The 18,215-nt window shown below is 46.7% G+C and overlaps 2 protein-coding genes across 17 annotated transcripts in view; one reads left to right on the forward strand and one right to left on the reverse strand.

The window, feature by feature from the left end:
* The window catches only part of Lrba (LPS responsive beige-like anchor protein), a 542,935-nt gene extending 532,801 nt beyond the window's left edge, over positions 1-10,134 (forward strand). For all 8 annotated transcript variants that reach the window (XM_076932608.1, XM_076932607.1, XM_076932609.1 and 5 more), the window contains 3 exons: positions 1,333-1,529; positions 5,766-5,917; positions 9,010-10,134. In XM_076932608.1, coding sequence (XP_076788723.1) covers positions 1,333-1,529; positions 5,766-5,917; positions 9,010-9,100 — 440 coding nt within the window. In that variant the 3' untranslated portion in view covers positions 9,101-10,134. The remainder of the gene's footprint in view (positions 1-1,332; positions 1,530-5,765; positions 5,918-9,009) is intronic.
* A 5,588-nt stretch (positions 10,135-15,722) lies between these two features.
* The window catches only part of Dclk2 (doublecortin like kinase 2), a 129,856-nt gene continuing 127,363 nt past the window's right edge, over positions 15,723-18,215 (reverse strand). For 5 of the 9 annotated variants that reach the window (XM_034500072.2, XM_076932613.1, XM_034500071.2 and 2 more), the window contains one exon: positions 15,723-16,983. In XM_034500072.2, the coding sequence (XP_034355963.1) occupies positions 16,783-16,983 (201 nt within the window). In that variant the 3' untranslated portion in view covers positions 15,723-16,782. The remainder of the gene's footprint in view (positions 16,984-18,215) is intronic. The other 4 variants (XM_076932618.1, XM_076932616.1, XR_013109896.1 and 1 more) reach the window with 3 other exon arrangements.

Raw genomic sequence — 18,215 nt, forward strand, 5'->3', positions numbered from 1 at the left:
ATGCAAAAACAAACTCGTGCCTGTGGTATTTATGTTGGAAAATGTTCCGAGCCCCTCCGTGTCCCCTTCGCCCGCGATAGAGACATGTGAGGCAGTGTTCAGGTGGTTACCACAGCGAGGCTTTATTCTTGTATAAGCAGAAGTGGAAAGACGGAAAGCCCGGAAAAGGCACTGCTTATATACCCTAGAGTGGCGTGTTCACTTCTGATTGGCTATTCACTCATTACCCATAATACGCCCCCGGATGGGCAGTGACTTTGGCGCGCTTTTTGCCTTTTGCACCTTCGTAGTTAGTTGTTTACTAGTGGGAGGACAGGATGCCCGCGCCATCTTGTAATGGCGAATGTTGTCATGCTCACTCGGCTCCTAACAGGAAAACACTAAAGACTTTTAACTCTTGGATAGCCTAACAGAAGCAGAGAGTCATCCATTCCAAAGGCAGGCTTCAGTAGCCATGTGGGGAGCAAGCAATGCCGATGGGAGGCCAGGAGCAAGGCAGGGCACAGAGCCACGTTTTCCCCATCTCTCAACACTCACCATACAAGCTTTTGTTTCCTTTACTTTGCACATGATGAGTATACAGTAGAAACAGAAAAGCTCTTGTGTGTGTGTGTGTGTGTGTGTGTGTGTGTGTGTGTGTGTGTGTGTGTGTGTTGGGGCTGGTGTTCAGCAGTTACTGTCCTCAGGTTCTCAGCCTGAAGTGTCTGTCACTGGGAAGTTGAGAGTGGCAGAAGTCACTACTTGCTTTAGGGATATCAGGGAATAGCTCACTCAGTTTAATAATGGTAGAAGGAATCCAGTGTTTCAGCCACAAAGCTGTGCGCAGTGGGAGGGAAGCCGCCCTGACTGGCTGCATCTACACTGATGCAGTCTGCTCTCCAGGAAGTCTGTGCTCTCCAGGAAGGGTACCCCTGTGCCAGGCGGTGGCAGCACTTATATCCCAGCCTCCCTTGAAACTGCTCTGGGATTGGAAATTGTCTTCTTCTTGGGGTTCTTCTAGCTTCTCCCCACTCATGTCATAATGAATTGGATAAAGAGACTTCAGTCCCTGAGGAGGACTGAACGTGAGGAACGTGGCTTCTCACGCCTCCCAGTGGAAAGTGAGAGCCAGCAAACATAGGAACGAGAGTTTGCAAAGTAACTGACATGACGGCTTTCTGAGGGTTGTGAATAACCACCGTGGCACTGCAGCCCTGCTGGACTCTCTAGTTTCCTGCATTCACTGATACTGTGAATTGAACCCAGGCCTTAGACACTTACCACTACCATGGAGCTGCACCGGCCACCCTGTCTGTTTTCATTATATAATTTTGCCTCTTGTTCTTTTCTCAGAAGGGCCATGTCTCATACATTCCATGAATGGAGATTTGTTAAGGACTTTGGAGGGTCCTGAAAATTGCCTGAAACCAAAACTCATCCAAGCATCGAGAGAGGGTCACTGTGTCATCTTCTATGACAGCGGCTACTTCTGCACCTTCAGTGTGAATGGGAAGCTGCAGGCCACTGTGGAGACTGATGATCATATAAGGGTGAGTGTTGTAGGCTCCGGATTGTTCATTTTACTGGGAAGCTTTACTGGTAAAGAGGACAAGTTCACTGAAGAAACCTAATTTTGAACTGCCTGGGGCCTCTTTCCCATGCCAAAGGGACACCACTAGCTAGCACTTGGAAGCTCAGAGCACCTTGCTGAAGGCTGGTGTTCTTACTATGGCCATGTGCAGAGAGCACACCCACTAACTGATGTCCCATAGCTGATGTTATCCATGACATTTCCTCTAAGTGATACCTAACAGTAGACTCGTCTCTAAGAGTCACTGTACACCAATGCTGAACTAGATTCTACCTAAAACCGGTTTCTTTTTGCAGTGAGAAAGACAGCAGGGAGTCATTGTATATTATTGGGGTGAGCAGCTGATATCTGCACTGACCAGCTGAAGAGCAACACCAAAGCAAGCCATTTTAGAGACCTGGGTGTCAAAATGACATGAGCTCCTGTCTGTAAGGAACGTTAAGCTAGTGGCAGCTCAGGTCTTGCTTTACTTCTCCCGCCAGCCCCCAGGGCGTTAGAGGTTGAGGAAGAGAGCCAGGCTGTTCTTTGTGGATCATTTCCAAAGTCCCTTTCTTCTCACTTTCAAGCTATTGTATGTATTGTGGGCCTGGGAAAAGCTAGGGCATCCCTGTCGTTTTCTAGAATGGGAATGGAAGAGCAAAGCATGGTAGCACACACCTTCAATCCAGCACACGGGAAGTATAGGCAGATGGATCGACATGACTTCAAAGCCAGTTGGTCAACAAAGAGAGTTCCAAGACAGCCAGTGCTACACAGAGAAGCCCTGTCTCAAAACAAAACAAAACAAAAAACAACAACAAAAAAAACAATAAAATAAAATGGGAATGGAGGCGACATGATCCGTGTACAAGGAGGACATTTGAGTGGCAGCAGAGTCAGGCGCTTCACAGGGTGGTGCAGACTACTTCAGCACAGTTAACTCGTCATCATCACTACCACCGGGGCCTTCCATGGCAGCTCTCCCAAGGAAACTCTAGGGTCTGGATGTGAGCATCAGCAGTTGCACACATAGGCAGCACTGGTCCAAAACCAAAGGCCCCCGGCTGCTCTGGGGTGCAGGTCCACAGGGCATTTTTCTCCTCTTACTTGCTGGTTATCTGAGAGTTACCTCCACCTCAAACGGTCTGAACAGGCAAACTCACTCTGCTTTTATTTCTCCCTTATTTCCCGTAATCTGCCATTTAAGCCAAGTACACATCAGAGGCTTCTCTCCTCCTTTCTTTACAATAATAATGTTGATAATCTGTCACTCTGAGCTGTGATTATATTGTTAGCTACAATAATAAATCTGTAAAATAATTTAAAGCTGTCCACTGACTAGAATAGTTTCTGTGGTGTTCCAGTTAGACCAGAGGTTCTGGGAAGGACCTCGAGGCAGCAGCAGGGGGCTCTTGTGGCTTGTTCCCACTCACTGGCCTCTCCCCTATACCCTGAAGCCATCATTTTTTTCCCCAGTGAAATTCCCCATTGGATTTTAGGCCTAAACAATCCATTGCTTTTCCCCAGCATGCCTGCACTTTATCATACTAACTTGTAAGTGGCAAGTATGCGACTAAAGCGAGCTAGCCTAAGAGGAGCCCTCTCTGTCCCAGGCTCCAGAGGGAGCTTGGGACACATGTCCAGCTAAGTGCATTAGGAGGCAGGCAAGGAAGCAGCAGACTGGAAACCCAAGACATACAGAAATAAAAAGAATTAGTCACCAGCCAAGACTGAAAATTCCATTTCTTTGAAATACCAGGCAGCCTGGCAACTTGTCCAGTAACCACAGTTTGCCACCTACCTTTTCCCTGATTCTGTATTGCTCACTGTCACGTTGGTTAAAGGAGATCACACTGTACATCGTCTGCACACTATGCAGGGGTTGTAGTGAATAACTTAGATGTAAGCAGGCAGCCCCTCCAGAACAACAAGATTACAACATAAAGTCTAACCACCATTTCCCCCCAAGAGAACTTTTCTTTTTCCCCTGGCTGTTTCAGGATATGAGCATCACCAGAGACTGTTGTGGCCTGCCAGCCTCCTCAGGAACCAGTGCAGCTGCAGTACCTCCAAACGCTTGGGACCCAGAGCTGAGTTAAGGCATCTCTGGGGTCACCTTAGATCCCTAGCACCCTAGCACAGTAGACCTGGATGCTGAAGAGAGGGTTAGAGTAAGAGCCTGTGACAGACTGCACTGGACGGAGGGGCCCAGTGCAGCAGATACTTGGCTGGTTCACATGCCAGAGTAAGGTAGTGGGTCCCCTGTAAAAGAAGTTAGGAAATGTTTTTTTTTTTTTTTTTTTTACCTTGGGAGGCACCAGAGTCATACAGAATTCTAAAGGTGGCATGCATCTTAAAGAGTCTCCATTTCACTTCATTTGAGAACACCAGCAGGATTAGAGATTCTTACTAGAACAAAGAATTGAAGATTGTTGGTTTTAATATAGCACTCACCCAGAAGAAAGCCTCAAGTATGAAATTAGGGGAGTCTCATCAGCTGTGTTTTATAGGTGTGTCAAGTAGCTGCTGTTTTGTTCTTCAGTGCAGTTCCCAGACCCTAAGACGGCTGTTTGTGGGATGAATGGGAAAGGACTGACTTTTATTCACAACAGAAACACCTTTTTTAAAAAAAGATTTATTTATTTTATTTATATGAGTACATTGTAGCTGTCTTCAGACATACCAGAAGAGGGCACCATGTGAGCCACCATGTGGTTGCTGGGAATTGAACTCAGGACCTTTGGAAGAGTAGTCAGTGCTCCTAACGGCTGAGCCATCTCTCCAGCTCACAATGGAAACTCTTAATAGTGTGTATCTAGGAATGAGACTTAGTGACATGTAAGATGCAACGAAGCTATTTGCTTTCTTTTAGATGTGTTTCCATGTTCTTGATAATAAGCTGTGTCCAGTGGATTGCTGACAGTTGGCCTCAGTGTGAACTGAATGGATAGCAAACAGTCCTTTCTTTTCTCTAATTAAAAAAAAAATCAAAGAATAAAGATAAAAGGCAGTGATATGAAAGTTGTGATGCAAAACCAGGGCATTTTATTCTTCATGGGTCAGCAGTCTGTGCCCGCATCCACCGTGGTCAGGTAGGCAGGCAGATGGCACCTGCCAGGGCTGCTAGAACCTTATGCCCCCAGCTGCTGTTAGGAGAGGAGAAGCTGCCGAGGAAGCGGAGATCAGCTGACAGCGGGCAGGCCATGCTGTGGCTGTGGCAGTAGAGGAGCCTTCAGTCAGGGGAAAAGACACCTGTTCTAGGCTTTGAGGACTCCATATACTTTGTTTAACTACTATGAAAGTGGTCCTAGGCAGAGGTGTTTCCTGAGTCCTGACAAAGCCTTATTTTTAAGCATTTATACTAAGAATTCATAATATTAATGAAACTGAAATTTTTCTCAACAATTAAAAAAAGAAATAATGAAGCTGGAGATATAGGTCAACTGATAACACACCTGCCAGTACAGTACCTGGGAGTGCTGGTGCTTGCTAGGAGTCTCAGGATATGGAGACAGGAGACTCAAAAGTTCAAGGCCACCCTTAGCTATAAAGAGTTCAGGGCCATCCTGTGCTCCATGAGACCACATTTCCAAAAAATTGTCACATAAAATAAATAAGAAGTCTGCACTCTGCCCACAGGCTTTCTTAGGTAGTAAAGGGATATTACAGAGAGTGGTGTGTGTGTGTGTGTGTGTGTGTGTGTGTGTGTGTGTATAGATGTGTGTGTGTGTGTGTGTGTGTGTGTGTATGTGTGTGTGTTTGTGTGTGTGTATAGATATATATCTCCCAAGCCAAGCTTACCTATTCAACAAGGTGGGAGACTAGCCACAGCCTGGAGCTGACCATGAGGCAGGCTACAATACTGACAGCCTGGGGCCTGACATTCTGGGGAGCTGTGGCTTCACTGTCATCCCCAATACAACCTAACAGCTGCCTGTGTTTGTCTTGGCCAGGTCAAGGCAGGCAGTGACTTCACTCAGTATGGAAGTGCTTCTGGTCCCACCCATAACATGCTCTCAAAATTTGCAGAACTGAGTTTGTGGCACAAAACCCACAACACTGGTATTGCCCAATCTTGTCCATTTGACATCTGGAACAGTCTTCCATAGTTAGTGTTCTAAGAACTACAGATTTCTTCCACACTGCGCCACATGCCATGTCCCACCCAGGCCCACTTCCTAGAGCCATGTCTCCACTGACTGTTACTGTCTCACAGGCCATACAGCTGAGCCGAGATGGCCAGTACCTGCTCACGGGAGGAGACAACGGGGTGGTGATAGTGCGGCAGGTGTCTGACCTCAAGCAGCTCTTTGCCTACCCTGGCTGTGATGCTGGGATCCGGGCCATGGCCCTTTCTTTCGACCAGAGGTAAGTAACACCTGAACCCTGATCTACCACAGGATCACTGAAGACTGACGGGAATCACTTTAAGTGACCTAGGGCTGGTGGAGTACTAGAGTCACCTGCACAGTCTGAAGAGCTAACAACCACTACACAAGCACACCATACAAAGTACAAGTTTCTGACGTTCTTAGATAAAACTGGGCTCTCAAGAATAGATAGGATTCAAGCCATAAACTGCCATCAAGCTTGTTGTGCATTTGTGTGCGGTATGTTCACGTGTATGTATATCCACACATGTATGTATATGTATTCACACATGTATGGACAAAAAACCAAAGTCTGCCTATTCACCTGGGCTAGCTCCTGGCTTGCTCTGGAGCTCCCACCTCTGCCTCGTGAATGCTGACTGTAAGTGCTGGGGTCTGGTCTCGGTCCTCACACATGCACTGTAGGCACTCTTCTCACCAAGCCATCTCCACAGCCCCAGCTTTCTGTGTCTTCAACAAGACTTTTAAGGGCTGTAAATATGTGTACTGTAAAATACCTTTTATGTCTGCCTCTGGAGAGATTCAATTTAATATCCTAAAACATCCCAAGTTATAGAGTTGGGGAGGATACTGTTTACTTAGCAACTTACACTTAAAATATAGTCATTTCTTTATTTCTGATTTTTGTCATGGCAACATATGCCTACAACTTCGCATCGGAACCACTTCTGATGGGGTTTTATAGCCTTGAGTATATTGACCATGTTGAGCAGCCATCATGGTCCTGCTATAGTCTATAGAACTCTCCATCATTCCAGAGTGCCCACTCACAGGGTCCACCCCCCACCCTTAGCCCCGCCCATGCTCACACCTACTTCTCTCTGAGTCTGCCTTGTCCAGGTACCTCTAGTGCACAGAAGCTTACAGGATCTTTTTCTAGCTGGCTTGTGTCACTCAGCATGTTTTCACAGTTCCATGTTGTGATGTGTCAGAATCCTGCCCCTCCCCCTTAGGGGAGATTGACTGTCATGTGCATATTCTGTGTGTCTGCCCATCTATCTATGGGCACCTTGGATTGTTTTTATCTGTTTGTGGTCTGCTGTGAACAAATCTCTTTTTCAGTTCCTTCTCACAGCACCTCTGGGTCTGGACCTAGGAGTGGAATTGGAGGGCCGAGTGGTAATTGTAATATCTTCAAGAATTCCTGAACTGCCCTACAATTTTGCATTTTATCTGGCAGTGCAGAGCCCTGATTTCACTTACAATGTGAAGGGCTCTCTGGCTTCAGCAGCAGCCTCTGTGCTGTCTCTACTGTCATCTATGGTCTTTAAATGTCCAATTTAGGTACTTTTTTTTACCTTTTTTCTGGATTGTTCTTGGCCATTCAGCCTTGAGGTTCAAAGTTTTCAAGTGTTTTTGCATTGTGAAATACTTCATTTGTCAGGGATCACAGCAATGTGCTGATCACTTGGGGACACTGGTATATGGGTGCTTTCATTTGTTTCTCCCAGCAGTGCTTCTGGTCTTCAATAATTCATAAATATATTAGAAAACAGTAAGACTGTTTTCTAATGTATTTATGGCTACACCTTTCCTCTCTGCCCTTGCTGTAACCATGTGTTGGTGTGGTTTCTGTTTGGTAATGTTCATCCATGTGCATTTTCCAGTTTTTACTTTGTTACTGACTTCTAGTTCATTCTGTTATGATCATAAGACACTTTGCATGATTTCCCATTAAATCATTAAAACATGATTTAAACTTTATCCCAGAGATTGTTCCACCTTGCCTTAGGGTTTTATTGGTTTGAAAAGACACCATGACTGTGGTAACTCTTATAAAGGATATTTAAGCAGGTTTACAGTTCAGAGGTTTGGTCCATTATCAAGGCAGAAAGAATGGCTGTAATGCTGGCAGATGCGGTGCTGGAGAGAAGCTCAGAGTTCTACATCTGCATCCACAGGCAGCAGAGAGCAGGAGCCACTGGCCTGGCTTGAGTTTCTGAAACCTCAAAGCCCATCACCGGTAACACAGCTTCCTCCAACAAGGCCACATCTCCTACTAATGCCACTCCCTATGAGCTTATAAGGGCCATTTTATTCAAACCAGCACACTTGTGTACTGGCAAACCATATGTGTATTTTGTTCTTGTTGGCTTAGTGTTTGGTCTGTGTGGCTTGTGTACTTTTGTGGATCTTAACCATTGTCTGGTTATTCTACATGTTTTCAAAGTAGGATTTTAAAGCTTCCAGCTGACCAGAGAACCATCTCTTTCTCCCTTCTGTGCAATTTGTTCCATGTCATCCTGGGGCTGCTTAGTTGTGGTCACATTTAATGTTGCTGTCTCTTGGCACAATGCTTCTAAGGCCTCTGACATGGCCACTTAAGTTCTCTTACTATTACTACTTGCCCAGAACTTTTTCATTTGTTCAATCCACTTGTTTTTCTAAAATGAATATCCTGTACACTGCCTGTACTTGGGTTATTTCTCTAGTCCATCTGGCCAGGCTTCATCTCTTTTACATGTAAGTGGCTGTGGGAGGACTCGCTGTCAGAGTCTGAGCTTCATTCCCTCTTCTGTGCTGGCCTTCTGTACTGATGGATTCTAGTTTCAATATGAAGTACAGGAAGGCACTCAGTGTAACTCCTAAGAGGCGGCCCAGACTGTGCAGGGGAGGGGCTCAAGTAGCAGCGCTTCTCAGGAGAGCATTACATCAGGTCACTGTGTTACAAGGATCAGGGCCCTACTCAGAGTATAGGTTGCCCCAGAACACCAGGCAGCATTCATATCTCTTCCCCCTCCCCCACTGTCCCTTGACAGTGTGCTTCCTCCAGTGGTAACCACTTTGTGGTTTCCTCTTCTGATTCTGATGCCTGCAAGCATTGTTTCCAGCAGCCTCCCCCCCCCCCCCCCACTGTGGAAGTGATTTTGTTCATAGTCCAGTGACAGGCTACGTATTCTAGCAGTATCCATACTTTCACAGACCATGGATGGTCTCTGTGCTATCAAAACCAATGTACTGAGCTTACTTGAGTCTACATTTCAGTCACCAAGAACAGTGTACCACAGCTATTGCAGGCAGCAGACAGGACTACATCCCTGTAACCAACCCTTCTTCATCTTCCTCTAGGTGCATCATTTCTGGCATGGCTTCGGGAAGCATTGTTCTGTTTTACAACGACTTTAACCGCTGGCATCATGAGTACCAAACCCGCTACTGATGGTGACAAATGCACTGTGGTCCTGTTTCAGGCCAAGCAAGGAGGAACTTTGAACATCATTCTATAGAAATAGCTATCACATCTGAATGTAACTTAAATTTGCTTGACCAAGCAAAATATTTTTTAAAGTTAATTGCTATTTTTGTAGACTTTGCTTGACATTTGGGGGGGTGGGGAACAGCAAAGCAGAAAACTGGCTGCTGGTTTCTGTAGTTTAAAAAAAATCTATATTTTTAGTCATAATGAAAAGTCTATTTTCACCAATTATGGATACAGACAGTGGAGCCAATAATCCCACTAATTCTTGCTATGTGTGAAAAACCATTCCCCACTTATCTGTAATCTTGATAAATATGATTTTAGCAATAGGGGAATGAGTTCAAACACTGGGACAGGGGAATTTATTCTGTACTGGGTCCTGTATTTTTCTAGACAGTTGTGCTTCTTCAGTGCTGACATTTCTAAGGTTTTAATAGTAATGTTTAAATTATGACATGTAATTTAAAACATCTCAGTGAATTATTTCTATATTCTTCTTCTTTGAGCATGTGTTAGACCTAGAAAATTATGATTAGGGGAGGCTACTTTATTTTACCATGTGTTAAACGACAAAGATCTAAGTTATAGCAATCATAAATACTCACTGCTTTTCCTGATCTGTCGTCCTCATGGCAAAGGGTGAAATGATGGAAACGCTCTTGGGCTAACAATCTTTGTAAGTACCAAAGCCTGCCCAAGGTCACCAGTGCCCTGCTAAGAGGCAGAGCCAGGTGGGGCTACTCCCCATGACCACTAGCCCACAGTCCTGGCTGGAGATCAGAGGCAACCAGGTACCGTGTAAGCAACACCCACCTTACCCCTATTTGTTATGAAACTATCTCTATCTTCTTTTTGACTAGTAATTTGTACCAAGAAACAATGTTATTTTGGTGTCATATAATTCTACTTTTTCTAGTAGATTGCTGTATGGAATTCTGTGAAAATATTTGAGCAAAGGTCTGTATTACATAAATAAACTCTTTGTATGTTGTGAACTTGAGTGGAAACTGACATTGTCTTTGCCTCCTGTGCAGCTTGCTTGGACCTCTTTCCCCTGCACATGTAGGTGTTCTCTAAAGCAAAGATCTAGAATGACAAATTCAGTCTGACAGAACAGAATGAAATGAAACTCATATGTAAGTTGTTGGAAATGTTTTGACCCAATATTTTCAAACACAGAAAACCATTCACAAAGAAATGCCACACTCTGATGCTGCTCAGGTTTTGAGTGGTAACCAATGAAAGAGACTCCTGTGACAAAATACAAGAATGCTTTTTCCTGCTAAGCCTCCTTCTGTCTTTCTGAGATTTCTACCAATGAACAAACAAGGGCCACTAAGACTCTCCAGCATTTCACAAGCCATTAGGAAAAATAATAGCAAAACAAAGGAGCAGGAAATGCACAGATTACTAGAGGTTGACAGGAGTGTTTCGATTTGGAAATAAAGGAAAATCCAGCAGCAGAAAGCAGCTGCATCATGTCACAGCAGGTTACAGGCCGCCTGCAGCTGGAAGGACAGTCTCCACCAAAGCAGAAGTAAGACTTCACAAAAGAAAAATAATGCACACACCTACATGTATCATGTATGCCTAACCTGAACCAAGGACCGTCTTAGTGCAGGATCTGTTTAACGAAGTATTTCTTTGATTTGATTCAATTTTACTTATTTTACCCAACTTTAACTATTTTCACTAAAACAGACAAAAATCCCCACCATCACTTCAAATAAATGAAAAACCACTCAGTACAAGAGCAGCCAAGGATGCTGGGGATGAAGGTGGCAAGCTCCAACCTGAGCCACAGTCACACCTGAAGCTGGTAGGTCAGTGTTCTCCAGTGTGTTTAAGCCTGGCTTTGAGACCCGTTGCCTCAAGAAATTGAGGGTCTTCCTTGCTTACCAGTTCTCACAGAGCCGGACCCTCAGTATGATTTTGTCAGTTAGGATAAGAGGTCCCTGAGGAAGCAGGAGGGCTAAGAAGCAGAGAGCAAGAATATCTGACACGAATTAACATAAATGTGTGGGCAGCCCTCTCTGTATGATTATCCAGAACCCAAAACATGTCAAATATTGGAAAGTAAAAGGTTCCGTGGATAAATTCAAAAAAGGACCTACTTTGCCTACTGATGAAACTTCACTCTGTAGTTCTACATAACAAATAAGCCAGGAAGATGACCCAAGAGACAACCCCGCCCTCCATGAGAACCAGAAGAGGCTTCTGTGAAATGAGGTAACTCTCAGCCCCTTTTCATTAAGCAGAGCGAAGTCAAGGCTAAAGGGGCTGACTACATAAGCCTGCCACTACCCTCCTGTGCTGTCAAGGACAGCAGCAGCCATGCATGTCAGGTTTATAAGAGATAGCCAGGCATCTTGTATGCATGCAGGCTCCACTCTCTTCAGCCAATGCAGTAGCATTAAAAGCAGTAGGTGGGGAGGAGCTGGTGAGGTGGCTCAACAGGCAAGACTGCACACTGCTCTTCCTGTCACCCAGCTCAGACGGCTTACCTCCAGACCCAGTGGATCTGATACCTCTAGTCTCTGAGGCCTCATGCACTGCACTCATGTACATACCCACCCACAGACACACCTAACTAAAGGCCAATCCTTCGATAAATAAGTAAATAAAGCCAGCAGGCAGCAGTTTAAACCAACACAGACAGGCTGGTGGGGTGAGACTGGCACTGTGACTTTGCATGCACTCTTCCTGGATGCGATTTCAAGAGCTCCAGGTCACACAGATCACATATAGTCTGGGAACTTGTACTGTATCAATCTTGCCTGTGTGAAGAACACAGCAGCCAGTGATGCCAACAGAGATTCCGGCTGAACCCTGAAGCAAAAGGATCTTTCATTCACAGACAGGAGGGCCCACTGCTGAGCCGTGTGAGGCTTGCCAGCTAGTGAGTTACACTGTGGGGCAGCATCCTCACTACAGCCTCACCAGGCCAGAAAATGTTCACAGAAAGGTTCAAACCTCAGACTCTGTATAAACTTCCAAGTAACCAAGTTCAACAGTGCTTCTAACGAATCATTTCAGCCTCACCTCGGTGAGAGGAAACATTCCCTACTTTGATGAGGACAGCAAGCAGGTGAGATACTCTGTGCATAAAGTTAATCCTTGTGGCTTCACACATTATTACAAGAAACACGGGAACTAAGATGTTTCAGGAGACTTGAGTTTGAAGCCAGCCTTGCCAGCCTCGGCTGAACATAGTGAGACCTTGGTTCAGTGGTTAAACAAGGCATTCTTCTTGACTGTTTTTAGACATAAAATCATTATTTTAAAACTCATAGTTTGGGGGCTGGAGAGATGGCTCAGTGGTTAAGAGCACTGGCTGCTCAGAGGTCCTGAGTTCAATTCCCAGCAACCAACCACATGGTGGCTCACAAATATCTATAGGGGGATCTGATGCCCTCTTCAGGCAGGTGGATGTATATGCAGCTAGCCATGCATGGAGGCACTCACCTTTAATCCCAGCACTCAGGAGGCAGAGGCAGGCAAGATCTCTGAGTTTAAGGTCTACAAAGAGTTCCAGGGCAGCCAGGGCTACACAGAGAACATTTCCTTGCCAAAACTAAGTGTTTGGGGAGTTGGGCAGAGATGAGATTTGATCATACCTACAGTATGAGCATACCTACAGTATGATCAAATCTCAACAGCTTCGGACTTGGATCACTTGAAGAATGAAGCTCAGTCCTCCACACTGACAGGTGTGTCAAGCTTGCTGATCACCCCGTGGAGTGATCTGCGTAAGATCACAGGGATGAAGACATCAGGACCCTGCCCCTCAGGAGGACTATAGAGCAGCAAAGGCCCAGCTCCACTGCCATTAAAGGGCTCCCTTAAGAGATGGCAGAGGTAAGTGGTTCTATACACTTGCTTTTCTTCCCCTTGAATATGCAACACTCAAATAAGGTTGAAAACTTTAGTGCACTGTATACCCATGTGATGATTAACCAATGCCTAGGCATCTTCAGGAGTCCAAGTCCTTCAGAAAGTGGGTGACCCTGCTACAGGCCCACAGTTAGCATCTGTATCTCTACACTGGAATCCGACTCCCTTTAGCTCCTACCATCCACTGGAGGCTCACATCCCGGGTAGAAACGTCTGCTGCCTGCACAGAACATCATCCATCACCAGGACATCAGTGTGCCCAGAGTTCAGAACATCAGGGCTTTGTTTTCCTAACAACCTTTGTGTGCCAGAGCTTCAAAGCCTTCATGACTCTACTGTCTTCTCAAGTTTCCACAACAGAGCTGCTCTGGTAGGAAGGGCTGCCCGGGCCCTGCACCCACTTCTGAGGTGGTGTGAAGATGACTGTGTCAGCAGTGACTAGTCCCTGATGAATGGTGATGGGCACTTCCTTGCCTGGCACTTCGACTTGACGACACAGAGTTAGGAGCGCACATTTTAATTTCACACCACAGGCTCAGATCAGAGCTTTGACCTTCTGCTATCAATTCCCACGAACCTGTTTTGCTTAATATGACAGCGGGACCTTCTCTCTACCTGTCACACACATCATATCACGAGAAATAGAAAACAGACTTGCCTAGAACTAATGTGAGAGCTGTCATTTATCTGTGAAGCCAGACTGTAGCGTGGCAGTTGCTGGGCCCGTGTGACTTTTAAACACTTGAAATGTTCCGAGTCCAGACTGGGAGGTACTGTCAAGGTAAACATACTCCAGATTTCCAACTCAACACACAAGAAAGTAAAGTATCACCCATATTTTTTTGATGTTGGTTATGTGATGAAATAATACTTTGGATATGTTTAGATGTTAGGTTAAGTGAAATATGCCACAAGATGTACTTTACCTGTTCCATTTAAGTGTTTTAATGTGGTACTAAGATGCTGTTAACACAAGTGGTATGCACTGATCATTTCCATGGGATGAGAAACCACTCTAGCATTTTCTACAAGACATTAATCAACACTTTTCTCTTAATATGGTTACTCTGTCCCATACCATCCTGTCTCCTAAGTCACATATTACCATCTTAGCCATGATGAAATTCTGAGAGTTTTATCAAATGCATTTGGTGAACACATGTAACATGCTTCTATGCCCATCACCTTTTGCAAAGGGAGGCAGAGATAGAGAGGGTCGAGCAAGAGACCCCCACTTGAGCTGTGGAGGACATCAGGTGCCCACCTGATTTCTCTGCCACCATTCCAAGTTTCACTTCTCTCATTCAGGAGGAGAATGAGCCTGGATGAGCATGTGCCATTCTTTCAACTGGATCTGAACAGCCAAAAATGAAATACCTGTATTTAATTTGGATTGTGAGAACAGAATCATAGCTTCTAAGTGTTTTCACAGCAAAGCAGACAGAGGAACTGTATGTCTCAAACCTTTACATGGGATCACCTTCCTAGGCCTTGCTGCCTGGATGAACACCAGCCAGGCAATGGGGCACAGCTGCAGCTCCTGGGTCTTTAGCTGCCACTGCTTCCTGGCTTTCCTTTACCTTGTGTTTGTCTCTAGTTTTCTGAGGGATCCTGCCCATCAGCAAAGGACTGAGGCAGAGCAGCTGTGTGGGCTTCACTGCCTCCGTCAGCCTCCCATGGGGATAAACAGAAAATCACATGCTGAACAAGGACTGCTCTTCCCTGGCATGGACAGACACCGCCCTGGTCACACACTTAGTTTTTACCTCACACTGGGAGCACCACAGCTGCAGAGAGGGAGGCAGCTGCAGTGGTCAACAGTGGGTCACCCCGCCCCACCTCCTGCTCTCTTCCCCTTTTTAACAGTGGAGCACCTACAGAGACTGAAAAATCTCCCTCTTGGCACTGGAGCGCTGGCTCAGAGGTGAAAAGCACTTACTGCTCTTCCAGAGGACAGTTTCGTTCTCAGCACCCAGGACTGACAGTGCACAGCTCCAGCTTCATTGTCTGCCCTCTTCTGGACTCCATGGACATCCACACAGATACCCATACACATAAGTAAGGATGAATTTTTCTTTTAAAACCTTGTTCTTTAACCAGGCAGTGAAGAGATACATGCCAAATGTTCTAAACCTGCATCCCACAGTGTTCTTGAACACATCTTCCTTCTGTCTGCCATGGCTATGGGGCCCTGGGCGGAACTCAGGGTCAGCTGTCCCATCGACTGTCTCGTTCCTTAGGCAACATGAACCAAGAGATCCAGAGCCTGGTCAGTGGTGTCAAGCTGGAGAGTTGTCAAACTCTGAGGAGATGACAGACACGGCTCTGGGTAACGGGAGCCACAGGTGAGCAATGCCAAGCAGAAAGAAGAGCCTTATAGAGAAACTAACTCACGAGACACAGAAAAGCAGGACCTCATCCAGGACAGACTGGACGGAGCTGTTCAGCCACTTTCCTTCCTATTGCTTGCTGTTCCTAAGCTCGAACTCTGAAAAGCCTGCTTATTTTGATGCTCTGGTCACAATGTCCAGCACCTGTGTTCACATACGCTTCAGCCAAGGTATGGATCTGTATGCTCTTCCACTAGTGGCCCCAGACACTGGTCCCTGAGGGTCTGGGCCAAGGACAGGTGCTCTGATCACATGCACTTTCCATAAGAACCACACAGAAACTCCGCCCACCCCATGGCTTTTCTGAAGAGGGAAGAGTTTATTGCAGGTTGGGGGGATACCTGGAGAAGGCAAAACCTAACAGTGAGAGTAAACTGTGGGGCCCACCCATTTCAAAGACAAGCAAGTTAAACAAATACAGTTATATACAATTATTAAAAAGAGTGGGGTGGTGGAAAACAGGAAAAACTGCCAGCAGCCTTCCAGAAGGTTGATCACAGGACATTCAAGGAGCACCATGCGCCCCAGTCCCCGCTGGGTCTCAGCAGATCTGCCATGGCTTTCTGCCTGCTCTTGACAAAGAGCAGAGGTGAGAGGAGACCCTGGTGATGACACAGAGCTGACCCTGCTCTGCCAAGAGCTGCTGCACATTCCACTGAAAACCCCGCAGGCCAACTTCATAAGCATTTCCTAAAACACACATAGGGAAAGTCGGGGGAAACCGAGGGCATCTCTCCTAGGTCTGTGAGCCCTGCACCCCAGCCGGAGGGGATCTGCTTCTTGGGGCATCAGAATGCACTTCCCAAAGTCAGACATCCCGGCAGGCAGACGACCCTTTCAAGTAGTCACTTCTATTCAGAAGCCAGGTGCCTCAAGCCTCCTAAGAAGAGGAAGAGGCCATGTTGCCTCTCACAGAACAAATGAACCATAGCTGTGTCCTGAGAAGGGAGCACTTGGAGTGTCCTTCAATAGGGAGAATCCTAATTCAATCCAATGCATTTCTATAAAAATGATGGAATTCCAGATAAAAGTTGCACATTCTCTGGGGAAAGCAGCCAAGTGTCTACCGAAATAAAAACACAGATGATTTAAAAAGAGTCACTCCAAATATGTCTCCAGGACTGGCATGGCTTGCTTCACATGGCCAGGGACTTGAGAGGGCAGAGCCCAAAGTGTATGAGGCCATGCTGCACACTGGCTCCAGGATGCCCAGTTCTGTTCTCAGGCAGTGACAGAACATGCCAACAAACTGTCAAGGCAGCAGCCAGGAGAGAAAGGCTCTTTCAGCAAGGAGTTGACGAGGCCTGGAAGAGCGGCCTTCCTGGCACGGTGAGCAGCTTTGGCCTGTGTACACAGAGTTCAGTCTCGGTGGCGGCGCCAGGTCCCTGCCAGATCACAGCCAGAGGTGGCTGGAGGACAAGGGGGCCCGGGAGACTCCAGTGGGGGAGGGGCCTCCTGGGCTGAGGGAGGGACTGGTGAGGTCTGCTCCCTGGATGGTTTGCTGCTATCTTGACAGTGCTTGCTGCAGAAAATCTGCCCCTCTTTATCTAGAGCCGTGTTCTGGGGAGAGAGCAGCAGAGATAACACATTACCCAAGCCTGGCTCCATCACACTACCAGGATCAGGAAGCAAGACACAGCATGCACAGGACACAGAAACAGAAGAGGAGAAATACGCCAGGCTTCAAGCAGAAGCCAGGGGTGGGAGCAGAACCCCCACCAGCACCACCCTTTGCCTCTGCCCTTATCACTCACTGCCTGTGCTGGTAGCTGGGGGGAGTGGTGGGACACCCCGCTCTAGAACCACACCAGCTGGCCTACACAAGGTGGCCTAAGAAGCTCTCCGCCGTGAGCTGCACCTGAATTCTGAGTGTCTTGCTTATACCCATATCTAGGAGTGCTGGGATGATCACCAGTCTCTGCCAGCTACGATAGCTTAGCTGGTACTCTTATCCAAAGAAAGTTATTATTACAGGGATACAGTACTCATGTGTCATAAATAAAGAATGCTATTACATCTATAGGGCATATGTGATATACCCAGGTATCCACTGGGGTAGTAGCAGCCACACAGTGTCCTTACCTACCCCTCTCCCTGTGAGGGAGGTCTGCGCTCTGCTCCCTTCCTGGTCTTACTCATCTGCTCACCTTCTCAAGTGTACAGAGGCCCAAGGACAGCCTTGCCTTCCGACCCATCCCAGGGGTACCCAGGCATGGAGTCTTCTTTGTCTCACTGGGGCTTGTGTGCCCTAGGAGCCAGCAACTGCCATTTTACTGGGTTCACTACAAATGGGGGAACTTCGGGTTTTGGTTACCACGTCAGCTATATGATGAAAGGACCAGGAGGCACTTTGCAGTCTAACTCCCATAGGCTGAGTAATGTGTCATAGATATTTCCAGTACAGATTAACAGAGAAGCAGATGGAGAAAACCTGTGGCCAGTCTTCCCAAGGCCAACTGCTGGTGGCCTCCAGGCTGTGCTCCCCACAGCCTGGTGAGCTAGACCTGAGCATCCACAGCCTTCCGAGGACAATGTCAGCTAATGGGGTGAGAGGGGAAAAGCCTGGTCCGAAACTTAGCTCTGGAGATGCTGGTATCAGTCCAGACCACTCCACCCCAGCAGCACCCACAAGAGATACAGCAAACACTTATTCCTTCAGACTTTCTCCGGGTAGAAGAGAACCACACTGCCCTGATTATTTCCCCTCTTCTCTTCTGGCCAAGAGAACACGAGCATGCGTGGCAGAGGGAAGCTCGCGGTGCAGTTAGTACGTACCGTGGCCTTGGACCTAG

This window comes from Arvicanthis niloticus, chromosome 4, assembly GCF_011762505.2.
Source record: "Arvicanthis niloticus isolate mArvNil1 chromosome 4, mArvNil1.pat.X, whole genome shotgun sequence".
Lineage (NCBI taxonomy): Eukaryota > Metazoa > Chordata > Mammalia > Rodentia > Muridae > Arvicanthis > Arvicanthis niloticus.